This window comes from Aspergillus chevalieri, chromosome 3 (assembly GCF_016861735.1).
Source record: "Aspergillus chevalieri M1 DNA, chromosome 3, nearly complete sequence".
Taxonomy (NCBI): domain Eukaryota; kingdom Fungi; phylum Ascomycota; class Eurotiomycetes; order Eurotiales; family Aspergillaceae; genus Aspergillus; species Aspergillus chevalieri.
The window spans coordinates 2,793,506-2,820,957 of NC_057364.1; the positions used below are offsets into that span (position 1 = coordinate 2,793,506).

General features: G+C 47.1%; 13 protein-coding genes across 13 annotated transcripts; 4 read left to right on the forward strand and 9 right to left on the reverse strand.

Moving 5' to 3' along the window:
- Positions 1–214: 214 nt before the first annotated feature.
- ACHE_30993S (DUF2293 domain-containing protein) lies at positions 215–3,266 on the forward strand (the record flags this gene model as incomplete). The annotated part of the gene is made up of 6 exons (XM_043277672.1): positions 215–349; positions 407–526; positions 589–873; positions 940–1,626; positions 1,718–3,006; positions 3,134–3,266. The coding sequence occupies 6 exons, from the start codon at positions 215–217 to the stop codon at positions 3,264–3,266; spliced, it is 2,649 nt and encodes an 882-aa protein (XP_043135528.1).
- A 481-nt stretch (positions 3,267–3,747) lies between these two features.
- ATX1 (copper metallochaperone ATX1) lies at positions 3,748–4,145 on the reverse strand (the record flags this gene model as incomplete). Its single annotated transcript, XM_043277673.1, has 2 exons — positions 3,748–3,899; positions 4,058–4,145. The coding sequence occupies 2 exons, from the start codon at positions 4,143–4,145 to the stop codon at positions 3,748–3,750; spliced, it is 240 nt and encodes a 79-aa protein (XP_043135529.1).
- Positions 4,146–4,387: 242 nt separating this feature from the next.
- Positions 4,388–7,534, reverse strand: ACHE_30995A (uncharacterized protein; the record flags this gene model as incomplete). Its single annotated transcript, XM_043277674.1, has 3 exons — positions 4,388–6,132; positions 6,197–7,375; positions 7,432–7,534. The coding sequence occupies 3 exons, from the start codon at positions 7,532–7,534 to the stop codon at positions 4,388–4,390; spliced, it is 3,027 nt and encodes a 1,008-aa protein (XP_043135530.1).
- A 577-nt stretch (positions 7,535–8,111) lies between these two features.
- Positions 8,112–8,956, forward strand: SPC25 (kinetochore Spc25 family protein; the record flags this gene model as incomplete). The annotated part of the gene is made up of 2 exons (XM_043277676.1): positions 8,112–8,343; positions 8,412–8,956. 2 exons carry the CDS (start codon positions 8,112–8,114, stop codon positions 8,954–8,956), a joined length of 777 nt encoding a protein of 258 aa, XP_043135531.1.
- A 168-nt stretch (positions 8,957–9,124) lies between these two features.
- On the reverse strand, positions 9,125–10,439 carry ACHE_30997A (SKI complex subunit WD repeat protein SKI8; the record flags this gene model as incomplete). The annotated part of the gene is made up of 7 exons (XM_043277677.1): positions 9,125–9,308; positions 9,367–9,553; positions 9,630–9,723; positions 9,788–9,954; positions 10,014–10,274; positions 10,335–10,371; positions 10,437–10,439. 7 exons carry the CDS (start codon positions 10,437–10,439, stop codon positions 9,125–9,127), a joined length of 933 nt encoding a protein of 310 aa, XP_043135532.1.
- A 445-nt stretch (positions 10,440–10,884) lies between these two features.
- Positions 10,885–11,337, reverse strand: ACHE_30998A (mitochondrial 54S ribosomal protein bL32m; the record flags this gene model as incomplete). Its single annotated transcript, XM_043277678.1, has 2 exons — positions 10,885–10,922; positions 10,995–11,337. 2 exons carry the CDS (start codon positions 11,335–11,337, stop codon positions 10,885–10,887), a joined length of 381 nt encoding a protein of 126 aa, XP_043135533.1.
- A 408-nt stretch (positions 11,338–11,745) lies between these two features.
- Positions 11,746–13,122, forward strand: aspD (septin aspD; the record flags this gene model as incomplete). Its single annotated transcript, XM_043277679.1, has 6 exons — positions 11,746–11,881; positions 11,970–12,098; positions 12,163–12,244; positions 12,308–12,445; positions 12,512–12,725; positions 12,784–13,122. The coding sequence occupies 6 exons, from the start codon at positions 11,746–11,748 to the stop codon at positions 13,120–13,122; spliced, it is 1,038 nt and encodes a 345-aa protein (XP_043135534.1).
- Positions 13,123–13,565: 443 nt separating this feature from the next.
- Positions 13,566–14,371, reverse strand: GUK1 (guanylate kinase; the record flags this gene model as incomplete). The annotated part of the gene is made up of 3 exons (XM_043277680.1): positions 13,566–14,041; positions 14,102–14,212; positions 14,272–14,371. The coding sequence occupies 3 exons, from the start codon at positions 14,369–14,371 to the stop codon at positions 13,566–13,568; spliced, it is 687 nt and encodes a 228-aa protein (XP_043135535.1).
- A 295-nt stretch (positions 14,372–14,666) lies between these two features.
- On the reverse strand, positions 14,667–16,679 carry ACHE_31001A (putative Golgi matrix protein; the record flags this gene model as incomplete). The annotated part of the gene is made up of 7 exons (XM_043277681.1): positions 14,667–14,908; positions 14,971–15,077; positions 15,130–15,409; positions 15,473–15,908; positions 15,992–16,405; positions 16,464–16,600; positions 16,670–16,679. The coding sequence occupies 7 exons, from the start codon at positions 16,677–16,679 to the stop codon at positions 14,667–14,669; spliced, it is 1,626 nt and encodes a 541-aa protein (XP_043135536.1).
- A 429-nt stretch (positions 16,680–17,108) lies between these two features.
- On the reverse strand, positions 17,109–17,856 carry ACHE_31002A (putative DUF814 domain protein; the record flags this gene model as incomplete). The annotated part of the gene is made up of 3 exons (XM_043277682.1): positions 17,109–17,509; positions 17,584–17,710; positions 17,761–17,856. The coding sequence occupies 3 exons, from the start codon at positions 17,854–17,856 to the stop codon at positions 17,109–17,111; spliced, it is 624 nt and encodes a 207-aa protein (XP_043135537.1).
- A 2,029-nt stretch (positions 17,857–19,885) lies between these two features.
- On the forward strand, positions 19,886–20,170 carry ACHE_31003S (uncharacterized protein; the record flags this gene model as incomplete). The annotated part of the gene is made up of 1 exon (XM_043277683.1): positions 19,886–20,170. One exon carries the CDS (start codon positions 19,886–19,888, stop codon positions 20,168–20,170), a length of 285 nt encoding a protein of 94 aa, XP_043135538.1.
- Positions 20,171–21,933: 1,763 nt separating this feature from the next.
- On the reverse strand, positions 21,934–22,341 carry ACHE_31004A (uncharacterized protein; the record flags this gene model as incomplete). The annotated part of the gene is made up of 1 exon (XM_043277684.1): positions 21,934–22,341. One exon carries the CDS (start codon positions 22,339–22,341, stop codon positions 21,934–21,936), a length of 408 nt encoding a protein of 135 aa, XP_043135539.1.
- Positions 22,342–23,288: 947 nt separating this feature from the next.
- Positions 23,289–25,630, reverse strand: GUT2 (glycerol-3-phosphate dehydrogenase GUT2; the record flags this gene model as incomplete). The annotated part of the gene is made up of 4 exons (XM_043277685.1): positions 23,289–23,416; positions 23,471–24,799; positions 24,864–25,123; positions 25,197–25,630. The coding sequence occupies 4 exons, from the start codon at positions 25,628–25,630 to the stop codon at positions 23,289–23,291; spliced, it is 2,151 nt and encodes a 716-aa protein (XP_043135540.1).
- Positions 25,631–27,452: the final 1,822 nt, after the last annotated feature.

A 27,452-nucleotide genomic window follows, 5' to 3' on the forward strand; every position in this document is an offset into this window, starting at 1 on the left:
CCCTTCCTCTTTTTTCCTCATATCAATTTTATTGCACTTGTGTTTTCCTTTTTTTTTTTTTTCTCTCTCTCTTCTCGTTGGCCCCTTCTTTTTCCTCTCGCATGCTCGTTGGTGGGCATTCTAATGTCTGTTGTTCATGCGTTGCTTGATCCAGGTGAAGATGCTTCGACAGACAGTTTGAAGGCAGTGATACCCATAGAGTTACTTCAAAAACATGGTACGAGTGTTCAGGAGGCATGCTTCGGCTTCGGCCAGGCGTGCACCAAGCAGGACCGCCAAAAGGAATGCTCAGAAACATAAAGTGATCATGGAATCTATCACGCAAGAAAAGAAAAAACTCCGGAGTGTCGTATGTTACCGCTATGTTCGTTCTACATATGGACCAGCTTGACCGGTCGATTGGCAGATTTCGTTTGAAACAAAAGCGCCCCCAGGTTATACCTTCATTTCAGCAGGCAATCCTCAGGTCACAAACGCTTGTAAAGAGCTTTGTCGCAAAGATGGTTTGAAGATCTATGCTGTTACGGTAGGCCAAAAGTGTCTCTTATGCTTATCTGAGTTTCTACCATGCTCACAATTTTCCTTCAGACAACCCCTCACATGCGCGCCCACAATCTCTCTCAACACGTGCACCGGATTGGATTTCACTTTCCAAGTGCGGTTGTTGCTACTGTATGTATGAATCTGGGGTTATCTCTCACAGCAGCAGGGAGGGTTGTGCCCGTCCATGGTGTTGGCGGTCACATTAGATCCGACAGCCAAGAACTCTCTCAGATAGAGATCAACACTGAGGCCAGAGACGCTCTAAGGGATCTCTTCCCTAACATACCAGACAACGATTTGAACCAGATAATCAAAACAGCATTTCAGAAGGTACGTGGCAGTACTATCAGTAAAACTTGCAAGTGGGCCTACCCGCGAATGCTAAGCCAAGAACAGGGCCAACAAAAAGTTGGCACAGCCCTTGAATTGCCACTCGCTCGCCGTGCGCAGTTGGCAGTAGTGGCACACATTCGTCATGTTTACACTAATTACGACCGTCTGTTGAAGATGACCTCTTTCCACGAAGCAAGAAGCCTAGTTGAGGAATCAACGTTGGCAAAATTGGTGGCATGGCGTGGAGATGACGAAAATGGGAAAACAGTCCTGGAGGATGTTTTTAGGGAAGTCATTGTTATCTCTGATGATGATGATGACACTGAGTCTGACGAAGACGAAAACGGCCCGCCGTCTACCAAGCGGGATCATAGTGTGGAATATGTATCCAGCAGAGCACGCGCCGTGGAACTCCCAACAAAACAGATTGACTTTGCGGATCCAGCTTCGCGGGCCCCCATACGAGAGTTGTCCGAGGATGAGGCACCATCAGGCTTCCGTGTTATTCCACAAGTACCCAAAAGGAACAAGGTCGATCGCCGGGGATTCAGCAGATACCAGGCCTGGGACCGTGCTATCAATCGTTACAGAGATTTTGCAAACGCCACTGACACCAGGCTTTATGGCAGCTCAACTGACCAGCAGAGACCTTACTCCCTACAGCAACCACCACATGGTGTTGAAGTAGGCACAGGATCTATGGATCAACCTACATCCTTCGTGTACACTGCAGTGCCGCCCATACACCGTGTAAGTGCCGAAATCATGCCGGCGCATTTATGAAAATTTGCCTCAGAAGGAGACATGTCGCAATATACTGACCTCTCATGTGCCATATAAGGTGCACTCATCGTTGGAACACCCCAGTCAAGGAAATCCAGATATTGCCCAACCAACTGATATTGCACCGTTGAGGCGAGAGCCAGTTCTTCGAGATGGACATGACCCGTTCCGTCAATTTGGCTTGACCGATGTACCCATTCTTAATAACCCCCAAGGATTTCATGATGGTAATAAATTCCGAGTTGGGCACCAACCCAGGCTACTGGCTTCTTCCCATACCAGGAATGTGGATGCCCAGGATCGTGTTTTACCTTCCATTGAAAATCCTTCTTCACCCAGGCGTCCAGTCAGTGGCAGGTTAGATGGCCTACGCGAAGGGATTCCCCGGAGCCTGCCAATTCGCTCAGTGACGCCACAGCGTCTTCCACACCAAAATGATCTTCATAATACTAGTGGGGACAACTCCAATGGCCAACAATTTCCCAAGAGAAGGCGAATAGCTTATTACGAACCCGTCAATGGGAATCCGCGGTCAGGGATTGCACCTGGTGTTGTTGAATCAGTCGTTTCAAATGTTCTCACAGATACCCCCACTGGACCACGATACGCCCCCTATGAAGTTGCTCCAGAAAATCACTCCTCCCGGGAAGACTTACACCTACATAGGAATTTCATTACCCCAACCGGCTTATCTACTACAGGATGTTGGCCACAGCACCGGGGCTCCCCTGTTCATGCCAACCCTAGCTTTGAACTTAGACGTGTTGATGGGCAAAAGGTTTATGCTGCTCATAGTCATTCAGCCGAAGTTTCTAAAGGATCATATGCAATTCCGTCGACACCAGCCCATGCCGTTGCCGTGGATGATAGTCATAGGCGACCAGTACAAATCTCTTTCGATCCAAAGGCACCCCCTTTTCACCTTGGAAACCATGATTATAGTCGCTCCAGACTACTTGAGGACTCACAACTGCAAGCCCCGACATGGAGAGACAGAGATGATGAGCGCTTCACCGATATTTCTAATAGGAGGCACCTTTATGCAGATGATTTTGTCCGCCCGGTTCCATACGAACCGGAGCCCCTGGAATACACCATGCAACGTCCACGTGTTGCAGAAACTTCTCATCCATCTAGGGTCTGGGTTCATGATGGCGAGCATAGAGATGGGCATATTGATACTAGGGCACCAGTCACGTATCGCGATCATCGACCGTTGGATCATCGCGCGGCACCTTTCCATGGGTATGCAACCTTTGAAGACACGCATAGGCCCCTAGGCAGTGACAGGGTACTTGGATCATCGTCACAGAAACAGCAGTACGAAGAATCTTGGAATTCTGCACGGTATGATCACGACGCTAGGGCTCCCCTTCTTCAAAGACAGCTGACTTCCAGTTGCATTCCTATATCTTCCTCCTCTGTCTCACCTTATATTCACTATTATTTTCAATCGTCACTAACGGTATTATAGGCATGTGCACAGCCATTCTCAATATACACCGCATGCTCAGATCTGGGAACGTCCTACTTACGTGAGGAGGGTTGAACGCCCAGAACCACCCCATCCTATTCCGGATAACAGACCTATCGTCATTGTGGATTGAGAACATCGACGTTGTTGGATAGTACTGGGAGAGTTGTCATATTGCTATTTCATCTTTTTTGGTTGAAAGCATGTTTATATAAGCAAGAGCCTGCTGTTGCGTGATACCCAGCTGCACATCCTTTCGAATGAGCATTATGTTTTCATTGCCATTCTAATTAATAACCTTGTTCAATTGTCATATGCGGTCGATCTAGTTTCTTTATTGAGTTGCAAGATAATATGCAACTTCTGGAAGACATCAATGCTATTCCATGTCATGGGTATGTTGATAATTGACCTAAGCAACAACGCCTTGGGCATGCTTGGCAGGACTAATGCGAGAAATGCAAAGACAAAAGAACAAAGTGCATGAATCAACTCTGGCATTCTGAAATGTGATGCCCTCCGCACCCAAGTTCGGTCCCTCCAAGGGATGCGCAGAAAGAAAAGAAAGAGGCGGTCCCGAGTAAGCAAAAAGACGGTATTTATGATCGACCAAGTCAAACGGTCATCTTCTGCCCATCAGCTTCACCACTATTAACGGCCTTTCCTGTCTTCTTGATTGTTGCCAAAACGGTATCGTACGACACAGACGGCTCGGTAACGACGTCGGCGGTTTGGGAGTCCAACTTGACTTCGAAGGATTTGACACCTGTAGATCCAAGAAAAACTGTTTAGCGTCGGCCTATCACTGTACGACACCGAGGGGTGCATGAATTGTGCGACATTCCACAGCACCATCTTATGTGTTGACAGTTATGTGTTGACAGGGGACAATGATATCGATGCGGGACGATAAGCACAACATACCCTCGAGCTTCTTCAGGACTCGCTCCACGGCACCGGAGCAGCCGCCACAGCTCATGGAGACGTTGAACTTGTATTGATGGTCCGACATAGTGCTTGTCTTGTTTGAGTATTTTGTTGAAGGCGTGAACGTAAGACTATCGCGGGGTTGTTGGAGACGTTTGCTTACTATGGAATTATGTGTTTCAAGATGATGTGATTTCCCATCTGGGTATAGCGCCCATGTGTCATACAAAGTCTTGGCATTCACTGGCTTGCTTAGTTGGGAGAAAGAACAACATTGGTATTTGAATAATAGTGTACAAATTGCATTAGATTAGATGATAGTTTAACCTAAAAGCCAGCTGCCCGTTTCTTCTTTCTCGTCTTCATGACGCTCTTCTTATTTGCCTCTCTTCCACCAAAGAGACCTCGTTCGACTTGAGTCATGGGAAGATCCTCATCCACAGTGGTGACTTGACTACTCTGTGGTATTCCCCGATATAAGCCGTCGCTTGTCGGCTGACTGCTCTGTCCATAAATGCCAGGAATGGCCGGCGAAATGGGAGGAGGTGCCGGAGAAGTCATGGTCGTTCTCTGTGGTGTTTTCTTCCGCTGTTTTCTTTTGGGAGTCACAGATCGCGACATCCGCTGTGACTCATCCTCTTCAACTGAGAATACAGTTCTCTGCCAATCATAAGCAGCTGGGTCCATACCCGGTACCCAATGGGAAAGCATGGATTCCACGTTCCAGGACATGGAAGGCTGATTCTTAAACGTCGTTAAAGAGGACAGAGTAGAGTAGACCGGCACTCTTTTTGTAGGCTGGGAATCCGAGACGCCGTTGTTTGTGGCACCTAAATCGCTTCGAGAGGTTGAACCGCCGCCATCTCTTTCAGAGACTGGGACAGACGAACGTCGTGGCGTCACAATCCCATGAGAGCCAAAGCTAGTTTCCGGATTCGATAATTTGGCGTCATCTTGATTGTCCAGATAATCATCATGCTTACCATCGGGGGGTTTGCGAGTGATATTGATCCGGGCCAGGACGAGATCGGCCGCCAGCTTCCTGATGATTCTCTCCTTCGTAATCCGTGTGCGTCCGGGAATATTGTGGGGTAGATTTGAGAGCCAAGTGCTGACCAAACGATCATAAATATATACTAGGTTCGGTTTTCCTTCGCTTTCGTTCGCAACGGTTAACTGCATCAATGGTAAAATCGGCAGAATGGAGAGTCGGTGTTCAATTTGAGGATTTGATTCTCGCTGCTTGCAAAGCAAAATGACACCTTCAATGGCTTGGGCACTTTTTTCAATGTCATCCAACAGAAAACTGCTGCCGAAAACTTCGAGTCTAAAGTGTGTCAATTTCAGAACATACTTGGCCAATATCAACTTCTGTACGTACAGGGTATTCGCAGCTTGGTCACTCAAGGCTGTATCGGCGATTTGGTCTGCTAGAGAATTGATGTTCTTTAACAGTTCCTCCGAGTCTTGTGAAAATTCCCCTTCATTCGATCCGAGAATTAACCGCCCCGTAGCAACAGCATAGACGGCCGTATAATCAGTAGTCCATTTAGGAATTGCATGAGGTGATACCGTAGAGATCCCCATACTCGGGATCGCGGTTGCACCCATGCTACGCATAGATTCATCCCAATCATCGACCACGAAATCATTCCGGTAACGAAATGCTCGAGTTTTCCGCGCACTTTGTTGGCGTCTTTTTGCCCGCAATGCATCCCGCCCGAGAGGCTGTTCTTCAGTGTCGCCAGAAATCGTGGGCTCAGTGTACACCGATTCACAGACAGCAAGTCGCGAGTCCAGCAGGAAAAGCTTGGAAAGTCTCGCGCTAGAATCATAGTAACTTTTGCCGACTGATGCTGGCGAATGTGCGATTTGTTTGAATATGAGTGTGGAAAACTGTGTACTATTCGTCGAATCTTGGGATTCCGGCGACACATCGACCGTAGAGGGTATATCCAGGATAAATGGATCTGGAATACGTACAGTGCTGTTCATCTCTTCCTCAGTTGCATTCGGGCATTGAAAACCCAGCACAAAGTTGTTGAGCCGTGAGTACAGAAAGAGGTAAAAATCTTATTAGCAAACAAATGTTAGTACGTGTACAGGACCTTTCCACGGATACACAAGCGCCCATACCTTCATTGGTAAGTAGTGCACTTAACCGCAGTGTCGTATCTTCAGGATCCCTATAATGGCACCAGGATAGATGAGGATATAGAGACCCAACATCACCTTCGCCAGAGAACTCAGTAATTTCGAGCCGGAATATGCTCGTCGTGGTGAGCACATAAACGTGAGATGCGTTTGATGGGCTTCTTTTAATGTCCAAGATCCATTCGGACTTTCTTTTCAAGCCAAGCTCAATTGGAATGGACCAGATTTGATCGCCTTCCATCCGGTAAAGCATGGGACAACGCCGATCAGAAACAACGATGCTATTGACGTCCCCAGCCCATTCAATTACCCCCCATCCATCATGTCGAGGTTGGTTATCCAAATCAGGACTATCGCCATTATCGAGCCATGGCAATGAACCCGAATTCACGCATGTTGCGGCCCAATTGCCCTTATTTCGCCTGTGCCGACCAGACACCTCCCAGATGCTCCAGTTTCCCTGTTGGTCTACAATCGCGAATTGTCTCTGGTACCAGGGATTGAATGTTATATCGGCGTGCGGGAAACCACCCGTCCGTAAACTTGATATCTCAACCAACGGGTTCGCATCCAATCGGGAGTTACGAGCGTCATTCGAAAGTACGCTATCATTGTCACGGCATATGCGCCTTGGAGCAGGGTCTCTGTGGTACAAAGGCCGGAAAATCGTGGTTGAATCAGGGCATCGAGCGGCCATCCATGTCGCTTTTTCTTCAATTGTCCGCGCAAAGCAAATTTGACGAATCGGGACACCACCGACACTCCATTCCGTGGCGTCTGTTTCACCGATAGAAGGAACACGCATGAAGGTCGTTTGTTGTCTCAGTTCCAGAGTATCTTCCTCCAATCTTCGGAACGAGATGGTGTTGCCGCACTCCCCGGATGCAAACACTGCTATTGGCAAAACCCGACTACCCGAATCATCATTTTCGAGATCCACAGCACAGCCCAAGTCCAAAAGTGAAGATACCTGGGAATCACATATTTCGCTTGTCGTGATAACATGCGAAAAGTTCTCGTTGCTAACCAAGGACCAGCACGCCGCCAGCTCCGGGTGCACTCTCGGCAGTAGGTTCTTATTCTCGACTAAAAAAGACTGAGGAGCAGTGAGAGGAGAGGCTACAGTCATCTTGGTTGCTCCAGTATACAATATTGAAGATGCTTGGCCAGGCGTCAGTGAAAAAGCCCCTCTTTCCGCCAAAACGTAAATGACTTACGCTGGTTTAGGGTACGAGAAAATGACCAGGCCTGGGTCTCCGGTACATATACCGCTTTACCCAAGTGCCCATATTGGAGAGCACTCGTTGAATGTTCATCCATCGGGCTTTGCTTTACTCCTGATGATATGCGCAATATCTACCCCGGTAAGCATATCGATCAATGGCCGTTTCAATCGAGTCGCGTAAGGAATTGGCTAATAGAAACAGTGCAAATGGCAGGTGGCTTGCCAGAGCTTTTGGCATGGACGCTCTGGATCAATGTCATCTGCAAGAGGCCGGACAAAGCAGTATTACCGATTAAAAAGATCAAGAATGCGAAAAAGAAAAAAAAAGTGATGATCGTTGCGCCGCAACTATATTTTGCTGAATTATTTTTCACCGCTTATTATGCCGCTTTTATTGACCCACCCTCTTGTTTCTTCTTTAGTTTCCCTTCGGTGCGATAGAATCTAGAGACGCTTGGATTGACATACCTTTTATCTGACCCTAAAAGCTTTGAACCGACACCTTCAGAATTATTCATTTATCGTTTGGTGGGCGACTGTGCTGTCTATATACCCTCTGCGCGCATCCCGCTTGTCGATAAACAACCGACAACACCACGAGACAAAAACAACCCCATTTCTGAATAGAATCCAAACATATACCACAACGTCCTGCGACTAGGATAAGCTACAATGTCTTCATCTTTCGACCCGTCTCTTTCAACAAGTGGCATGCGGCCACCCCTAACTACCGCAGATGCGCCCTCAATGGCAGACTCGCTTCCCAGTATAAATTTCGGATTTGAAGATCTGCGCAATCGCATGGCTCAGTTTAGCATGCAATTTGATGCGTTTATTGAGCGAGGCAGGAAGCAAGTCTTGGAGGAGAGGAATCAATTCAGGATCAATCTGGCAGAACTTCAGGGTGAGTTGAGGGCAAATCAAACGACCTCTCCATTCTAGAAATCGGAAATTAATCGCCTGATATGATAGAGGATCAACGTATGAAACAGAAGGATATCGAAATATTAAATCTCAAGTCGCAAACGCACGAGCAAACACTTCAAAAAGAGGCTGCTGAAGCTGCTGAAATGCATGCCGCCATCTCCTCCATTACGTTAGAGCGCGATGCCCGTCTGGTCAAGCGGGATCGCTTAAGGCAACAGATCGCAGAGACACAAAAGTCTATTAGCCAGAGACTTGACGCGCAAAAAGCCCATGCTCGAAATTTGGATGCTCAAACTCGCCTTAACGTTCCGGAACTCGACTTCTGGCAAGATTATCTATGTCTTCGGATTGAAGGAGCGGGGAGAGAGGATCGATTGAAATTCATTTATAGTCACTTGCTGGAAAAAGACTGGGAAGCAGAGGCTTGGTTTGAACTTGGGACAGCCAGTCGGGATTATGAGGTGTACCACACGCGTCCCAAGTTGGAAAGGGAGGCCCTCGAGCAAGAGCTGGATATACTCAACGAGGATCGTGATTTTGGTGCGTTCTTGAAGCGGATGCGCAAGTTGTTTGTTGAGGCATTGAAATGAATGAACACCCGGCGGAAGGCATTTTACGATTTACGTCCTATATGAAACTACATGTATTTCTGTATAATGCTATTAATCCATATTGAGAATGACTGCAGTATCGGCATCATGATAATAATCATCTCATTCAGTATGTTCCGTAAACGCAATTATCAAGAAGACCATGCCTTAACCCCCCGTAGCTTCTCGGTAGAACGCTATGCTTCGATTTGCTCCCGCAGTAGCGAAGCCCTCAGACCTTCCAACTTTTGGAAGCCACTTGACACTCCAAACGGCCTTTTCAGTCTCGGAGTGCGTGGCAACACATGTTTTGGTATCTATCGACCAGACCTTAACCTTTCCATCAAATGACCTGGTTATTATCAGTTCAAACCGCTCTGAGGCAAAGAATTGCCTTGAAAGTAACTTACCCACTCAAGAGATATTCTCCTGTGGTGCTCCACGCAAGCGACAGGATCCACGCTGAATGACCGGACAGATTTGCGACTTGTTCTCCAGACGAGGTGTCAAATAGCACGATTACTTTAGAGTCACCGGCAGCAGCGAGGAGCTTTCCGGCAGGAGAAAAAGCAACGGTTCGTACGGGCTTCACAAGACCTGGAAGAGGCATCAGATATGAACTGTTGAGGAACCTGCTGACTTCAAAGCCCTTTGCGCTATAGATACGACATACCTGACAAGGAAAATGGCATACGACCGGTTTCAGTACTGAAGATGTAGACGCTACCATTCTCGTGTCCACTGGCGATGAGACGACCATCCGCAGACTATTCTGCGTCAATACCCCCAGAAGCCCGAAAAAAAAAAAATAGGGGCTCTCAATGCACCTACTATATCCAAACATGTACCGAAGCTGCCCTGGGTCTCATAGTCCTGTATCTGTTCACCACTGGCGTTTAAGTCCCAGACTTTGATGTGACCATCTTGACTAACACCAGCAAGGAACTGCCCATTTTCTGACAGAGCAACAGCCCAAACCTCACTAAAATCTGCAATTCCTGTTGTATTCCGTCAGTCTCATAGGTAAAGTAGTTGATAAGGAAGAAAGTCATGTTACCTGGACCCGCATCATCATGGGACCAAGTTCCGTCACGGCAAATCCAGATCTGAATCTCACCACCAAATCCCACACTGATGGCCCTTGTACCGCGTCCGTCAGTCACGATATGATGGCAGCCAACTTTATGAGCCCCTTCAATGGTTTGAGTCAAGGGAAAGTCTGGGTCCGTAGTGGAATGGACCTGAATGGAAGAAGCACCCGAGGCGGACAGAATTTGCTTATCCGTCACAGCCAACGAGAAGATATCAATTGGGTGCGCTGGAATAAACACCTTAGCATTGTTGCATTTGATCTGGGACGATATAGGAAGGTAGTTACCATTGTCCGCGGAGCCCCACGAGAGATATTGTTTCGACTAGACAGTCATGTTAATCAATAAAGACAATCTACAGTATTTATCTTAGGATTTGCCAATCTTACCATTTTGTGATCCCCCGTACCCTCAAGAGGTGTGTGTGTTCTACAAGAAAATATGGAATCGGCGGCAGTTGTATGACTTGGTGGGACAAAAATCCTAGCCGCCGTCGGTGAGATCATCAATGGGCCATTTCACATCTGGGGAACAAATAGTCCACAACGAAGCCGACAACTGAAAAAAAAAAAAGAAAGAAAGAAAGAAAACTACTACGAGATTCTATAGATGCGATTGATGACCCAGATTTAAGCCTGGTGTCCATTGGACAGAAGTCTAGGAAGAAATGGATATACAAAACAGTAACAGACAAATATTTTTCCCCAGTATAAACCAGACGCCAAATGCCATGCCGCACATAACACACTCCCTTTCATATAAAAGTACAATAACCGTAATAGTCTCTCGTATCCTGTTTATCGTCCGACTTCCTCGTCTCATGTTCGCGTGTGAGAATCATGCCGTTTGGGTCTTACCCCACTGCTTCTTGATATCTATTGAGCAAAGACCTCGTGGTTAGTCGTCATTCTGAGTGAAAACGTCCTATTCTTCCAGAGCAGTCATACCCGCTACACAATGTGGGCACAAAATATGTGCGCGTTTCACCTGTCCACAACCCGAGCACGTATTGAGATTCTTCACATCCTTTAGAGCCTTGCCAGCCATTTGGCGATGGCGTCTCTTCATGTGGGAGACCTTTTTCTTCGGTACAGCACGCAGAACAGAATCCCAAATATCAGAAAGCAGACCCGGAATGGTCAACGACAACCCAACGGGTCTGAAGAGGGTTTGGTTTAGAACGGAGGAGCTTTGCAGGGACCGAGACCATTGACCAGCGGCGGGCGAGAACGAAAGGAGTCGCGGAAACATTTGCGAAGACATGGTAGACGGGAGCATTCGTAGAGTCATGTTAGAATTATTGAAAGGAATATATGGGGTGTTCGCAGGACTGATCCAATCTTCCAATTATTCACTATATCGAGACCGACCAAGAAAGTTCTTGATCTGGCTCGAGTCGGAGGCCGGAGATGCGCTAACCCGATCGGGACTAGTGGCCCCCTGAGCCATTAAGGGGCCTCCTCCAGATCAAGACGAGGAGAGAACGAAGGGCATTCAATCGCTGTTTCTCTCGCTGACTTTCTGGGACTTTCCTGGTGTAGACAGGAAGGAGTTCTTGGGTATTTATCACTCGTTGGTGAACCGTTGCCGGCTCGACTCTTTCGTTCTATCTCTCAATTGCCTTTTGTTTCCCCCCTTTCAAGATATCCTTCGTTTACACCCACTCCTACCACTACCACTATTCCAACTCTCTTCACGATGGCCACGACTACTACCCCTTCGGTTCCCACCGCGACCGTCTTTCCTCGCAGCCATGTCGGCTTCGACAGTATCACTTCGCAGATTGAGCGGAAGCTGTTGAAGCGCGGTTTCCAGTTCAATGTGATGTGCGTTGGTATGTATACAGCCAGCGACTCTTTCCCCCGCTATCCAGATTGTCTTTTCGGGTCCTCGGCTGACCGTGCCCTCTTTATTGTGAACAGGCCAGACCGGTCTTGGAAAGTCGACTCTGATCAACACCATTTTCGCTTCCCACCTGATCGATTCCAAGGGTCGTCTCACTCCTGATGAGCCTGTCCGTTCGACCACCGAAATTCAGGCGGCCTCCCACAGTACGTTTCGCTACAACATTGGTTTTATGTCAAGGGAGGTTGTTTGCTAAGTCATGGTTACTAGTTATTGAGGAAAACGGGGTCCGTCTCAGGTTGAACATCGTAGACACTCCTGGCTACGGTGATCAGGTCAACAATGACAGATGGTATTTCCCCGATTGATCCCTTTGACCTATAACTCGTTCGAATCGAACTAATGACGCATTCAGTTGGGACCCGATTGTGAAATACATCAAGGATCAGCATTCGGCATATCTCCGCAAGGAACTCACTGCCCAGCGTGACCGTTATATCCAAGATACCCGTATCCACTGCTGCTTGTTTTTCATCCAGCCCTCCGGCCATGCGTGAGTCATTCCATATCTTTATCGATAGTTAAGCGCATGCAGTGACTGACCATGTTTAAATATCAGACTCAAGCCTATTGACATTGTTGTTCTGAAGAAGCTGTCGGATGTCGTCAATGTTGTTCCCGTGATCGCCAAGTCCGATTCGCTCACCCTCGAGGAACGCCAGGTGTTCAAGGAGAGAATCAAGGAAGAATTTGCCTTCCATAACCTGAAGATGTACCCCTACGATAATGACGAGCTTGACGACGAGGAGCGTGCTATGAATGTCCAGATCAAGGTACGGAGTCTACTAGTTGGAACTACGTTTTCCTTTGTCTAACGAAATACGTTTACAGGACATCATTCCTTTTGCTGTTGTCGGTAGCGAGAAGAACATTGTCGTCAACGGCCAGCAAGTTCGCGGCCGCCAGAACCGTTGGGGCGTGATTAACGTCGAGGATGAAAACCACTGCGAATTCGTTTACCTGCGAAACTTCCTGACCCGCACTCACCTGCAGGACCTCGTCGAGACCACCAGCCAGATCCACTATGAGACCTTCCGTGCCAAGCAGCTTCTAGCTCTGAAGGAGAGCAGCGCAGCAGGCGGTCACAGTGCTACTAGTCGGCCTATCAGTCCCTCCGCTGACCGGGAACTCAGTCGTAACTCGCAACGGGCTACTATGAACGGCTACTAGACCTCACAGAAGCTGTCGGCTAGAGACACATGAATCTTCTTTTTCCTGCAGTTTGGTGTAGCGAGCATCTTGATACCAATCATTGCCACATGAATTATCGCAGACAGATTATATGGCAGTTCTGAGAGTCCATCTCTTCTATTTTTCTTCCCTCCCCATTTCCTTTTCACCTGCAAGCTGTTACTGATATCCATTTTAACTTTTTCATGTTCTATATCATCACTTTTCCTTTTTGAACTGACTGGGTTTGATTTCCTAAATAGCTGTTCTTTGTTCGCAAGAGCGGGGCCGACACTACAATGTTAATGCGGAAGTGTCGATTACATGTACCTAATTTCATTAATTTCTATTAATGAGGAAAATATGTTATATTTTGTCCAGCGCTGCTTCGGATATCGAATGTAATATGTACCGCATGAAAAATTGAGTAAGGGAATCATTGCTCATTGCTGCGTGCCGAATTTACCACCGTCAACAATCCAATCCCGCAATTCAACATACGCCTTGTCCAATTCATCATTGACGACAATCTTATCGTGAGCTCCGGGTTGCTTGGAGAACTCAAGCTCGTTCTTTGCCTGAGTAAGACGCTTGTTTAGACTCTCCTCTGTCTCGGTTCCTCGACCACGCAATCTTTTTTCAAGCTCTTCAAGCGAGGGAGGCGAAAGGAACATGAACCGGGCGTTGAGGTCAGTGAGCTTGACTTGCTTCACGCCCTCCATCTCAATGTCAAGAATGCATATCCTTTCCTTCTCCGCGATGTCCTTCACGGCCTGAACGCTGGTGCCGTAGTAATTTCCTCCAAACTGCGCGTGTTCGATGAAACCACTCTTGCTCACAAGGTCCAAGAAGTCCTCCTTGGTGGCAAAGTAATATTCGCGTCCATGTTGTTCGCCTGCTCGAGGAGCACGAGTAGTATCTGACAAGCAGAGGGAATGAGTGACATTATTTCAAAAGCGAAATTGGACGAGGGGCATACGCGAAATCGAGAACCCAAAGGTGTCAGGGAACTCAGCAAAAAGCCTCTTGAGAAGGGTTGACTTTCCAGCTCCAGAGGGGCCTGATACCACCACCGGACGGAATTTGTGCACTGTAGATCAAATGAGTTAGTCGATTGCTGTAGGATGGGCCATGTGTCGAGATTTGTACCAGCACTGGTCGCCATTGTCGTGGTTGAATAACAGGCAAATGTAGTTAGTCGTCTACTAAAATGTAAAAAGCGAGTGCGAGATCCCAGCAAATAATTCATCGATCGAAGAGACGACAAAAATATTCAGGGACAAAACTCATGAATCCAACATGGTATCGCGGCAGAACCGAAGGCGGTAACTCCATACAAACATATGTTCCCCACGTAGGATCTGTAACTCACATAGTTCGACTGTGATTGAGATGCTCAAATGAGTTTGAATACTTTCGATAAGAACAAGCCTATCGTACAATGCATAAATAAAGGATGGTTTCATCAAGTCGAAGGCAACAAAGAAGAAAGGAAAAAAAACATGAGGGCTAGTTGATACAGAAGCATGCCTTTCTACATCAGTCTAGGATTTTGACTGTCCTTGATTCCCGCTTTTCGCTGCGCTTTCATTCCCGGTTTGCGATTCTTGCTCTAGGAAATTGGACCACAGTTCCGCCAGCGACTCCTTGTGGCTAGTGCCGTTGTCCATGAACTCTGTGGCCAACGTCGGCGTGCTAGGCGTGCGAACGGGAGTGCCAGGGACTCGAAGCTTGTTAGATGTGTTCGATGTTCCGGGTCGCGCAAGACCTGCTTGTTCTCGTTGCTCTGTTCACGGTCAGTATTGACAGAGAAAGGAAGGGAAAGACCTCTGTTAGCATTGGGCTCACCATCTGTCCAACCCAGGAGTGCTGCAATAAGCTGCAATATCTGGAATTTCTTAGGGTCTGATCTATCTAGCGCAAGAAAGTGCAGTAAATGGTTGGTGACAATATGTCTAGGTGACCTCGGTTAGCAAGATTTGATACATTGAATTCTGGGAACAGTACCTATCAACATTATCCTCTGGCTTTCCCTTCTTGAGGAACCGCAAGGCTTTTGTCAAATGATCGTTCAAAGTGACAGCTTCGTGTCTGAGCTTGCCAATGAGAAGGTTCTTCTCTTTGACTTCTTTCTCGAATGGGCGCACCCGTTCCAATTCTTCTTGGGCAATTAGGAGGGACTTTTCAGCTTCAGATGATTTGTTGTCTGCATCACGAAGAGATTGCCGTAGTTCTTCTAGCTGAGCATCAGAGCTCTCGACGAGTTCACGAAGCTCCTGCTTTCGGGCTATATAATATAACCTCTTGTTAGTGATTTCTGGGTCATAGATGGTCAGCAATGGAGGCCTACCGGTTTGGATCTCTTGCAACGCCCGTTGTAAGCCATCCACAGTCGACGACTGATTATCAAGCTCGGATGCGGCCTTCTCATAGGCGTCTTTAAGATTGACCAGCTGCTCTTCGAGGTCGATGACCTTTTCTCCCAAGCTTTCTCTTATCGACCGTTCTTCCATGGCAAGAACTTCCCAATTATGCATGGCCTCCTTGGCTTGTTCGAATTCAGCTTGAATATACGATTCCTGTTCGAGGAGTTCATCTTTCTCTTTCAACCAGTTTTGCTGGGACAGGTTTGTTCGATCTCGCAAGGTGGCTATTTCTATAGCCTTTTCTTCGTTTTCCTTCGCGATCTCAGCGAGTTCCGAGGATTTGGAATCCAATTCAGTTGTGAGGCTCGAGTTCTGCCCCTCGAGATCTTCAATTTGTGACCTTGCCTGGGCGATTTCCTCCTACACGAAAAGCCAGAAGAAGAGAGGGTTAGCCCGAATACCATCAATAGCACCACCACCACCACCAAAAGATCGGGACATACAGCATCCTCCTTGAGTCTTTCCCCCAATTGGGCCTTAATCGTATTGACCCTCTCCAGTAATTTCTGGTATTGTGTTTCCGCCTGTCCTTTCTTACTCTCGGCATCATCTACCCTCTGTCGTAGTGCTTCCATGTCTTCCCGATGTCTGGATTGTATTTCCTCCAAGGACTTGCGCATGCCAGTCACCTCTGCCCGCAATGAATCACGATCTCGAACAAGGGCATCGAAGCGGTCTTTGGATTGTGCATCCAGCGCCGGCGGTTCAGCGTCGCTTTTGGCCTGCTGCTGGGTATCATTCTTGGTCGTAGCGGCAGACTCTCCATCGGAGTCGTCGTCTTCGTTGCTCGCAGTTCTTTCGGTCGCTATATTGCTGACAGATTTCCCGTTTATCGAAGCGGCTGGCGTGCCCTGTGGCTTTCCTAAGTTTCAGTATAGTCTTCCACCATCTAAGGTTTTGGATGGAACCACACACATTCGACTCCGGTGCCTCTTCATCAGATTGGTTTTCCATATTCTCTTCTAGGTGTCCATTTTCTGTATTCTTGTTTCCTACTTCTTCCTTTGCCTTCGCGGCAGCCTTGTTCTTCTTGTTCTTCTTCGACTTCGCGCCTGTGTCGGCTTCGGGTTAACGACAATGCCAGCTGGGGAGATGTACGAAACATCGAGGAGCGGCTATACCTTCAGGCATTCTTGTATTCTTTCCTTTGGTTTTTCTTGTCCTTTTAACTCTCGGTTGAAACAAATATCGGGTCGGGATTCGGATTCGGGAGCGGCTCCTGTTGTCCTGGGCGGGCGATGGTTACGAAATACTCCCGCCTGTCAACAACATCACTAGCGTGGCTGGTTGCTTCCCGTCCGCATTCTCCATATTGAATGACCATGGCAGAAAATTCAATTTCATAATTTAGATTGTGTTCTCTTTCTATCGATTTTCTGTTATCACTATTCCCGGCCCATTAAATTAGAAACCAGCGGTCCATGCCCATGGCTTTACAAGCCCTTTCGATTGTGATCTTAATTCTAGGGATGGTTCAATTCCAGACATGCTATCTTCCTATCGCGTTTGCTGAGTTATGACAATGGATAAAGGCTTTTGGGTATGAATCGTAAATCGAAATCACATAAAGTCGTCAAGGAAATCAGGGTCGCGATCCTGATTGCAGCTAGCCTCCATATTCTCCTCAGTCATCAGATCATCGTACGCATGGTCTTTTTGCCATTTTAATTGCTCATGTTCTCGCCTCTCTTGCTTCTCCCTGGCTTTTTGTTCTTCTCTGTCTTTGCGCTCCTCTCTGCGTTTTATTTTCATGTATTCTTCCTTCTCGGCGCGGAGGTCGGGGAATTTCTCGACGCGGGTCTTGTTAAGTCGATTGACGATCGCATTCTCTCGTTCCTTGACGAAGACCTTACGAACCTGCTTAGGATTGTGGAAAGATACCTGACCGGTTTCCATGGATCCATCTTTATAGAGGTTTGCCCATGGCGTGTAGATGATGGTGATGTTATCCTTTTTGTTTCCTGTTCGGTTCACCAAGTTAATCTGGGAGTGGTTGGGAAAGAAAGACTGCGCTAGATGGTGATGGGAAACGGACCCTCGATAGAATTCGCTTTTGTCAGCTGTGCACAGTCATCCACAAGCTTTTGGGGGATGTTGTCCCAACTTTCACCGTCGCGAAGGCGTAAATAAACGTGAGCGCTGGACAAGTTATCGACGTGGAACTGTGCGACAATAGTCAGACGGGTAATTGAGCGTAGAGAGTGAAACGAACCCTGTGAGAGCGATAAGAGACAGCAGTCAGTTGGCGCGTTCGTAGATAGAAGAAATCGCGACTATGATAGTTACCAGACGTCCTTGTCCAATCCATGATTTATCAAGTCCTCATCTATGATAAGTGAACAGAGCAGGTCAGACCTCTTTGAGCTTGGTCGCGAAGCTGGAGAGAAAATGGTCGGTCCATACTTTCGTACTTGTCTTTGCCGACGTATATGAAAGCGGAGGGTTGAACCACCTTGGAAGTAAAATAATATACCATTTTGCCGGCGTTTTTCCGAGATGCGCTTTGTTCTTGTAGCAAGAAAATTATTGAGGAGATATGGCAATATCTGCATTGATACAGTTGCAGGAGGGGCAGATTTCGCGGGATCCGGATTAGTCATACTGAATTACGGAGTAAGTTAACTAGTTAACTAGTTAGATTTATATGTGGCATCAATGGAATAATAAATCACTATGAAGAGGACTATCAAAGTCCTGCTTCTATTTCAAACAAACAGGTATTGCTCTGTTCGACTGGTACCATGGTCACATCCATGCATATAGTAATTTGCATAGAATACGTATGTATACATGTACTCTTCATTCCGAGCCAACCATTCCTCTTTATCAGTGGTCCTTGATAGACAGAAAATGCGTATCCCTGGATGATTGGTCTGGACTGCCTCGTAGTAATAGTAACATAGCGTCGTCCTGTCGCACTTCCTCATCTCGGTAATCATTATGAACAGCACTGCCTTCCCTGTCAGGGACTATGTGTTACGACTTGTACTCGGTTAGGATGCTCATCCGAAGGACTTGCTGATCTCGGTACTCCGTACTTTCAATCAAAGAACATGTCTAGAAGTACTTTCTGGAGGCGTTAAGCAGACATACTCCACCGATCATGCACCGGATGCAACGCGCACGTGCAGAGACATAAGTACTTGTTGGCACCCGGGTACGTACTATGTAGTGCTAATCAAATAGTAGAGCCCATGATTCATGATAAGAATCGCGACCATTAACAGTGGCCGGAAAAATTTCTAGATGTAGTTAAGGAGCGCTTATTGCAAGGGCGACTGGCCGAAATATTAACCTACACGGCACTAAACCGGAATCAGACTGTCGTTACCGCGCCTAACCATATTAGGCAAGCAATTAACTTCGAACCGTTTGTTTCATCTGACGCGCCGGTTTCTTTTTCCCTGATTTTTTTTGTTCTTTTTCTTTTCTGTCTCTTTCCCAAACGGTCCACATCCGTCAGAATCCGTGGGCCGCGGTTCCGAAATGCCAATCAGGGGTAACCACTTTTCTGATCTTTTCCCTATCCAGACAAAACCGTTATGCCAAGCGTCCAGGGCTGCCGTAACGGGAGAGCCCGTTTGTTTCCAGAACTCCACCCGCCACATGGGCCACGAAATAAATAGATACACGGTCATGATTATTCAAGATGGAGAAGGATACTTTAGTCATGTACACAGTATTGTGCTATCTAAGAAGTAAGAAAGGGAAAAACCAGCGATCAGAGATTAATCAGTCCTAAAAACAAAAGCACATGATAAACTTTCGGAGAAAAAAAAAGTTTATTAAAAAAAGGTTTTCCCCGGAGTGTTTCCCGGAAATTTCCCCTTGGAGCCGTTTCGGCTCCTGTTCAGTATCCTGACAGCTGTTCCTTATGCTAGCTCTGGACTACGTATTATGCACTAAAGTATGTACTGCTCAGTGTTGGTATACTTTCGAATCAAGAAATGATTAGCCCTGTCTAGATTATTATGGTGTACAGCGGACAACGTCACTGCATTAGACTCGATTCACGACTTGTTATTTTTTTTCCCTCCCCCCCTGCTCCACACCATTCCATATTAATTTACAGAAAAGGTTAACGAAGAAACAAGAAAAAAAAAAAAAGTAGCCGAATGTTGACAGAGTTCCCGATGGCATGATTGTCCTTTTTTAAAAAAGAGCAACGCCCCGTTTTTTGTTCTCTCGTTTCCTTTCTTCCCCATTTCTCTGCCTCTAATATCCCACTCCTTCTATTCCTCTCTTCCTATCATTTCTCGGTTACCTACTTTGCGATCAAATATTTAAAGAAAAATCGGCAGAAGGAAAAAAAATTACATACACATATATATACCAATATGGGCTCAACATCAACGGAAGTTCGCAGAGCTCTTGAAATTGCCCGCGATAGCGCAGACGGTCACATTGAACCAAAGGCCAATGCACTCCTTGAATCAGCTATTGCCGACTTAAGACGCAAACTTGAAGCCCAGCCAGACAGCTATGTTCTCTCAGGCGACGAGTTTGCCCTGTTCAATTTCTACCGACGGTCCAAATTCAACGACTCGCCATCCGCCCAGAAAATCGCTCAAAAAGCCACAGAACGGTTTTGGAACAATTATCGTCAAACCTCGAAAACGTAATCTATTGGAGATCTAAACGGATAATGATTAGATTTCTCTCGGACCTGTGGTGGTTTTTCTTTTCTTCTTCTTTTCCTCTTCTTATTCGCCCTCTTTTTCCTTTAAGGAACCGCATGCGTCAACTTTCTTCGCCGGTTGTCGCGCTGCAGAAAAATCCGACTAGCATTGTTCGCCGTAGCGGGGTGCAAAATTTTGGGTTATACGGGCTTTGAAAGAAGCAAAGGAGAATACGGTGCTATCCATGAAGATTTCACTCAGCAAACCTACCAGCCATTCGGTGGTGCTCTCATGGTGGAAGGCTGTCAATGACGCACAGCAAATACCGAGAATCAATGGGAAATATCAACACAATGTTGAGTGTTATTGAACTGCCACATCAACTACCGTCGGAGGGAGAAAATAAGTGGGAAAGAAAGAGAGAAAAGACCATTTAAGCCCGGGGAGATACAATTATTGCATTGCAGCAGGAGTTTTGGTTGAACTGATTGGTTGCTTTCATTTATCATTTACTTCGACTCTTTATTCGCACGCTTTCCCACGTTTCATACTCCCTTCTTCGCTGGCCGGCTACGTGTACAGATGGGAATCATTGGAGTCGTGAGAGCGAGTGGTATGCAGCAGTGCTGCATAAGTTGAATGCATCTGATTGCATCGGATTTCATTTTTCATATGAAGCATATATTATACACCCTGTACATGTATAGTAAAGAATAATATACCTGGCCTTGTTGGCTTTCATTTTATCCTGTTGTTATGTTTGGTCCATGCGTACCGTTCGATATGGGCTGCTTTTCTTGGATGACAGCAAAAGCGGTCCATCTGCAGGCGCCCGTCGGGTTCCGCGGTTCCATGCTGATTGATAAAGCCCATGATGACTAAGGTATCAAAGGTATAACTAGGTTAGTTAACTCACTATTAACTAGTCATTAGATGCTCTGCATCTGCCCTATTCTAGCAGGTCGCAAAAGAAGAAAACGAGACCGAATGACGCCATCAACTCCAAACTTAAAAAAATTGTGCTTCCCCTCCATTCAATAGAAAATCGACAACAGTCATAATGCACGGTCATGTAACTATATCTATTACGCATTATTCACACATGAAAATGCGCCGCCTCCAACGCCAGCCTTCAAATGGTGGTGGATGGACGCGATGGACGAATAAAGACCTGACACGAACTGCTTCTCAATCAGCCACTTTCTCGGCAAGGATACCATTTTTTTCTGCAAGGACTTACTACAAAAACGGCTACAATCATCACAAGAACAGTCATACTGAACAGGGCCGTCTGTCTCCGATCCCGGAGCCAACAGCCTCGTTCAGCCAGAACCAAAAAGTACCGGAGATAGCAAACGAAGACCAACTGGCAAGTAAAAAAACTCTGTGTGCAAGAAATGTCAGTCTCCTATTGACCACGTATCCCTATTGGTCTGTGTTGGGGTCGCCACGTACTGCAAGATATCATTGAAAACCGGTAGTTATACTTTCTGCAATACATCAAGATATGGCCCAGAGGACACCGCACATACATGCCCATAGTAACCTTGCTAAGAAAGATTTAGTATGCATCGCATACGTGCCCTTGCATGACCGGATGTAGATGAATTTCGCAGCGACATGAGCGTTGACGACGCAATCGATCGCAATCTATAATCTACTCTCTCCTCAATCACTTGTTATCAACGATGTGTTCCTCCGGCCAAAAAAAAAAAAAAAAAAACTGTTCACGTACCGTTGGGACGGCAATTCCATAGGCGACCTTTTTAATGAGTGGGCTGGCAAAATTGAGCGCTGGAGAAGCGACTCCTAGGCCGACAAAGACGTATATTACGATAGCGCTCACTGTGTAAAGCACGTCTTGCAGAATTGTAAAAGCGCCAGTGATTTCGGGGAGTCTCTGAGATGATGAGATCTTCCAATTCCGAGAATATGAAGGCGGCAACATGTCCAGCATATGCAAAGATGACATTCGCGACAGCCAAAGGCTTCGTGCCCGGGGATGACTGCGGAAAGAGAGGAATATGATTCGGTGTGATATTAGTCGAAGACACTCCAACCATACACGTGAATACAGCTAGGCCGGTTTGGGGTTGTGAGGATAAATGAGATGACCAGACCAGTAAGCGAAGATGCAACTGTGCACGCAGATACTCAGTCAGAATGTTCATCATGATCGAAAATGCCAGGAATGACTGCCCATGCTGAAGATGAAAAAGGCAAGCTGCGCCATGCCCATGGCCTTGCGTCCAGCGTCTCCCCAGAGCATCCAGCCGGCATCAGCCATGGTATGGATATGCACAAACCAACATTTCAACTGGCCGATGATGAGTTCAGTGTCTGTCGTGAAGATACCGATTCCAATGATAACAGACTCCCCTGGGAATGATAAGCAGTCTCGTCGCTTTTGACAATGGATCATCCTACGGGAGAAGCCCAAGCGTTGCAATTGCTTTTGGAAGTGAGAGAACTCCCAGAGATACGATTTCTGCTAATCATGAGAGATCAGGTTTCCTCGCCTCACCTATGTAACCCCGTGTTGTTCAATTTCTGAGAAAATTCCCGCTTGCCTATCGTCACATCCAAACGTTAGATTTCTCCTTCATGTACAATGGGTTCAAGATGTATGTGCAGAAACCCACCATCAGGTCATGGTCGTATATTTCACAGCAGCGCCATCTTTGTTTCCAAAGGGATCTTGCATCGCGTCTGACAAGCGAATTTCTCGACTAGGCTTCTTCAATCCTCAACTAGAAATCGAATGAATGCGATGATGTCTCTTCCATTGTGGATGTAGCGGTGCCGACGGAAGAGACAAAGAAAGGTGTTCTGAATGCTTGCTGTCAATGAGCTGCTGCATGCTCGTAACGGAAATGAAGGAAGCGAGGTAAGAGGAGGCAAGAAAGGAACCATAGGGAAGTTGGCCCGGTCAGTCACACCTGCCTGAAGGAGTAATATCAACTGCCCCGGAAGACGGTAGACTCCTTGTCCTGTTCTCCAATTCCTTGCACTCAGGCCAAACTGTGGAGAAAACGCAAGAGAAGTTGAATACACACGGGATAGAAGAAATTGAAAATAATACAAATTGAATTATTTATACAGAGATCCTTCTATAGCACATCTATTTGTTTGCTGGGGATTCAGGGCTTATTCCTTTGGGCGACTCCGGAGTTGTCTCTTTGGAGACTGCCGCTTTTGGGCCTGCAATGCTCATCTGCACATCAGGCTCCAACATGTCTGCTGGGGGTTCTATGTATATAAGTTAACCGGTTATTCAGACCAAGGGCAATAGAGATTACTCACCAGTTCTGGAGAATGTCTTTCGCTCGGCAATCTCGACATCCTTGACCTTACCACCTTCGACATCGTTTCTGGACATCTCGAGGAAAGTCCCGGGAAGACCCATCGATCGAAGGAAATGGACCGATTCCTTGAATTCAACGTCCTTTCGGCGAGAATCCCACTTCAGCTCTTCGCCCATCAGATCGATCACATTGGGAAGCGCCTCAAGGGCTGCCTCGGCGTTCAGGAATGCCAAGCGAGTCCGACGAGCAAGGACATCAACGGCAGTCTGGGCATATTCATGGCGGACAGCGTAGCGAATCTCGCCGTCAATGAAGGGATACAATGCGGAAATGCGCTTTCCCCGAACGGGGAAACGGTTCTCAGTAGGGGATGACAAAGCCGCAACCTGCCAAGCACGGTCACCATAGGACTCGGTAAGATGCTTGGCCACGTCGGTTTCGAGTCCGAAGTGCTGGATCAGGTTGATGAAGAGGGTCTTAGAGAAACCATGTGCACCGATCAGACGGACCTGGTGGGTTTGGCAAGAGCCATCAAGAACCGCGCCGTCCGAAACAAGGCCACTGCCTCCGACACCGCTAATGTCAGGGACGTCTGACATGTGACGAGGTTTGAGGCCGAACACGTCGATCGCTTCATCAACCGCTTCTTCGGCCATCTGACGGTAAGTGGTCCACTTTCCACCAGCGCAGGTCAACAGACCAGAGGGAGAAACAGTGATGAGATGGTTACGGACCAATGCCTCGGAGCTCTTCACCTTGGGGTCGCGAACCAAGGGACGGATTCCAGACCAGGCGGCAAGGACATCGCTCCGCTCAACATTGATATCAGGAGCCAAGTATCCACGGATTTCCTTAAGAATCCAGTTGATATCATGTTCCGACGGTTCAGGTTGAGGCGTGATCTCGGTAGGTTGGTCGGTGGTACCGGCAATAGTGTTTCCTTGCCAGGGAAGGAAGAAGATAACACGGCCATCAGATGTAGACGGGTCAATTAAACCCATGTCGGCAGGGCTATAGTATCCGGGAAGGATGACGTGGACACCAGAGCTGGGAGCCACGATCTCTTTGATACCAGGCTCGTCCATATTTCTGATGGAATCACTGAAGGGACCAGTTGCGTTGATGATGCCCTTAGCCCTAACGGTGAATTCTTCAGCATCCGGGCCACTCTTTCCGGGAATAACATCCTTGACGCGGGCACCATTCAATTTACCAGACGCGTCCTTGGTCAGACCAGTAACCTGCATGTGATTGACAACGGTACTACCGTACAGCGCAGCCGTCATGGCAAGAGAGACGTTCATGCGTGAATCATTGTGAGCACCATCTATGTGGCGACCATATTAGCGACTCGGTAGGCATTTTTAGAAAGGGCTAGATGGAGTGCATACCGTAGTAAACCATGGCACCGATCACATTGTCTCTCCTCAACATTGGAAACGCATCAATCGCTTTACTCTTGGTGAGGAAGTAAGAGCTTTCAATCCCTTCCGAACCGGCCAGGTAGTCATAAAATTTGGTACCGGCCCAGAAATACGGAGCTTGCCACCACTTTTGCACGGGGACCATGATCGGGAGCCAGTTCGAAAGGTGGGGAGCAGTGTTCAAGAAGTATTTCCGTTCTCTTAAGGCCTCCTTGACGAGTTTGTATCTGTATGGCAAGAAACGCAAGTATCAGCATTGATCTTACCCTTCAAAAGACGCTGTAAAAACAGATAACTCACTGGTTATAATCCAATTCCCAGACGGCCTTTTCTAGGTAACGGACACCACCGTGCACAAGTTTCGTACTCTTACTACTGGTACCGGCACTGAAGTCATCTCTTTCGACAATGGCCACCTTCAAACCTCGAGTTGCAGCATCGAGGGCAATACCGGACCCTGTGGCACCACCGCCGATAACAAGGAGGTCGTAATCGTTATCATCGCTCGAATGGCGCTTGAGTTCTTCAATCTGCTCCAAACGGGACTTGATCACGGGGAAACTAGGCGGGACCAGTTTTCCTTCACGGTAACCTGGCGGGGGCACTGCGGGAGCTTCCAATCCAGGGATATTGCGAGGGCGATAGGAAATGTATAGAACACCAGCACCTGCTGCCGCAGCAGCCGAGGTGTAGAGGAGGGGTTTCACGAGTCTGCGAGAAAAGCGCGAAGTCATGATGAATCTGGTTTTGTGGGGGATTCCTGGAGAGTCAAAGGACTCAATTCAGTGATAGGATAATTCTTTTTTGCAGCACGTCAATGTCCGTTTGAGGGAATATTAGAAACGATGACGGAGGCCACGGTATCCTGAATTGACCTGCAGCCTTGGTTGGATGGGGAGTGTGGGAAAAGAATAGACGTGTCAAAAATCGAGAGAAGCAACCGACGCAAATCAATTAGTGAGTTGCAATTCGTGTAGATCAAGGAAGGACGAAGAAAGGGAAGAGATAGATAGATAGCGGAAGTAGGAAGGAGGTTGGTGGAGGGAAGGAGGGAAGGAGGGAAGGAGGGAAGGGTGTTAGGAGTGAATGACCCAGGAATCGAGGGAGAACAATGGGGGGGGGTATTAGCTGTACAGTTGAAAGTACAGCAAGCACAGCAGGAAGTGCAGCAAGTATTATACGTAGGGTGGGAGAAGAGAAGAAGAAAAAGAAGAAAAGAAAACAGGTTCCCAGTGGATCTTTTCTTTTTTCATTCCATCCTGGCTTCTTTTCGTATTCTTCCTTGGCCAGGTACATACAAGTCTGCCCGGTAATACTGGACTTCCCTGTTGGGATTGTCCATAGCGTCATCGGGGGCTCCATTGGGGGCGGGTCACCATGACAGTGTTGTTGGCGGGATCCCACCAATTACGAACTCGGGAGCCCCCGGCGTGGGCGGTGGAGGGCCCTCCAGATGGTCGGACATGGCTCCCGAACTCCGGAGCTGGGCTGCCATGTGACACGCAGAAATTTCTGGTCAGATCAGTCTGGGTAGGCGGTGAGCTTTACCGTATCCCGTGTACGGTCACATGAATCATAAACGAGGTCACCTGAACCATATTTTTTTTTCAACCTATTTAAAGATAGTCACTTCTTGTCTTGCGGTATGTATCTAGCATGTCTAGCCTCATAAGGATATGTACGGGCTCCATAATGTCTACCATAGCGATTTTTCTTACTCTGTACAATTTATCAAGATATGGAGGTCACCACTTGTATAGAGTACATTGAGTGAGGTCTTGCTCTTCCAGTTGTCTGGCTCGGTCCACTGTTGCGGGTACATGGCGTAAATATGTGTATTCCCCGATAGCTAACATTATTATCTTAGTAAGCTATGAAATTCTCAGTAAAACTGATAATAATGCCAAGGCCACTGCCAACTGCAATCCGGATTCAGCGGATGACGAGGCAATGCAGTCATAAACCCACTGAACACTTGTTTTCCATTTGGTTTGTATCCAAGTCAATAACAAACAAACACAAAGGATACTAGATGCACTATTTGGCTTGTTCGCTGCAATAAAACAACTTTTGATTTCCACGCTAAAACTATTGTTGCTAGTAGTACTACTATATACAGTGCACTACGTACGGAGTAGCGACACATCGAAAATTTCTTCTAGAAACCCCTGACCCCTAAATGGACTGACGATCTAGAATCTCTCCTGGGCCACGGCAATCACCTGAACATCCCCCAATCTGGGCAGTGGGGTAGATCGCTGTCATGTGGTGTATATCAATCTCCGAAATTCGGTCGACGAAACAAAAAGCATTGGGCATGAAGGTTTTATCTGTCATTATAACCTGTTTTACCTAATTTTATCTAATTGAATACATAGATGTTATTGATAGATAATCACAGAAGGTTCTGGCCAAGATAACCCTAACAATTATGTCCTTAAAGCCCTGATCATCCATTACCCAATGTTGTCTGCGCTCATTTCACTTAGTTATTCTGTCATACTTTCTCCAGGCTGATCAAGGCACTGTATAACCCTAGTTGCCTAGGAGTCTGGT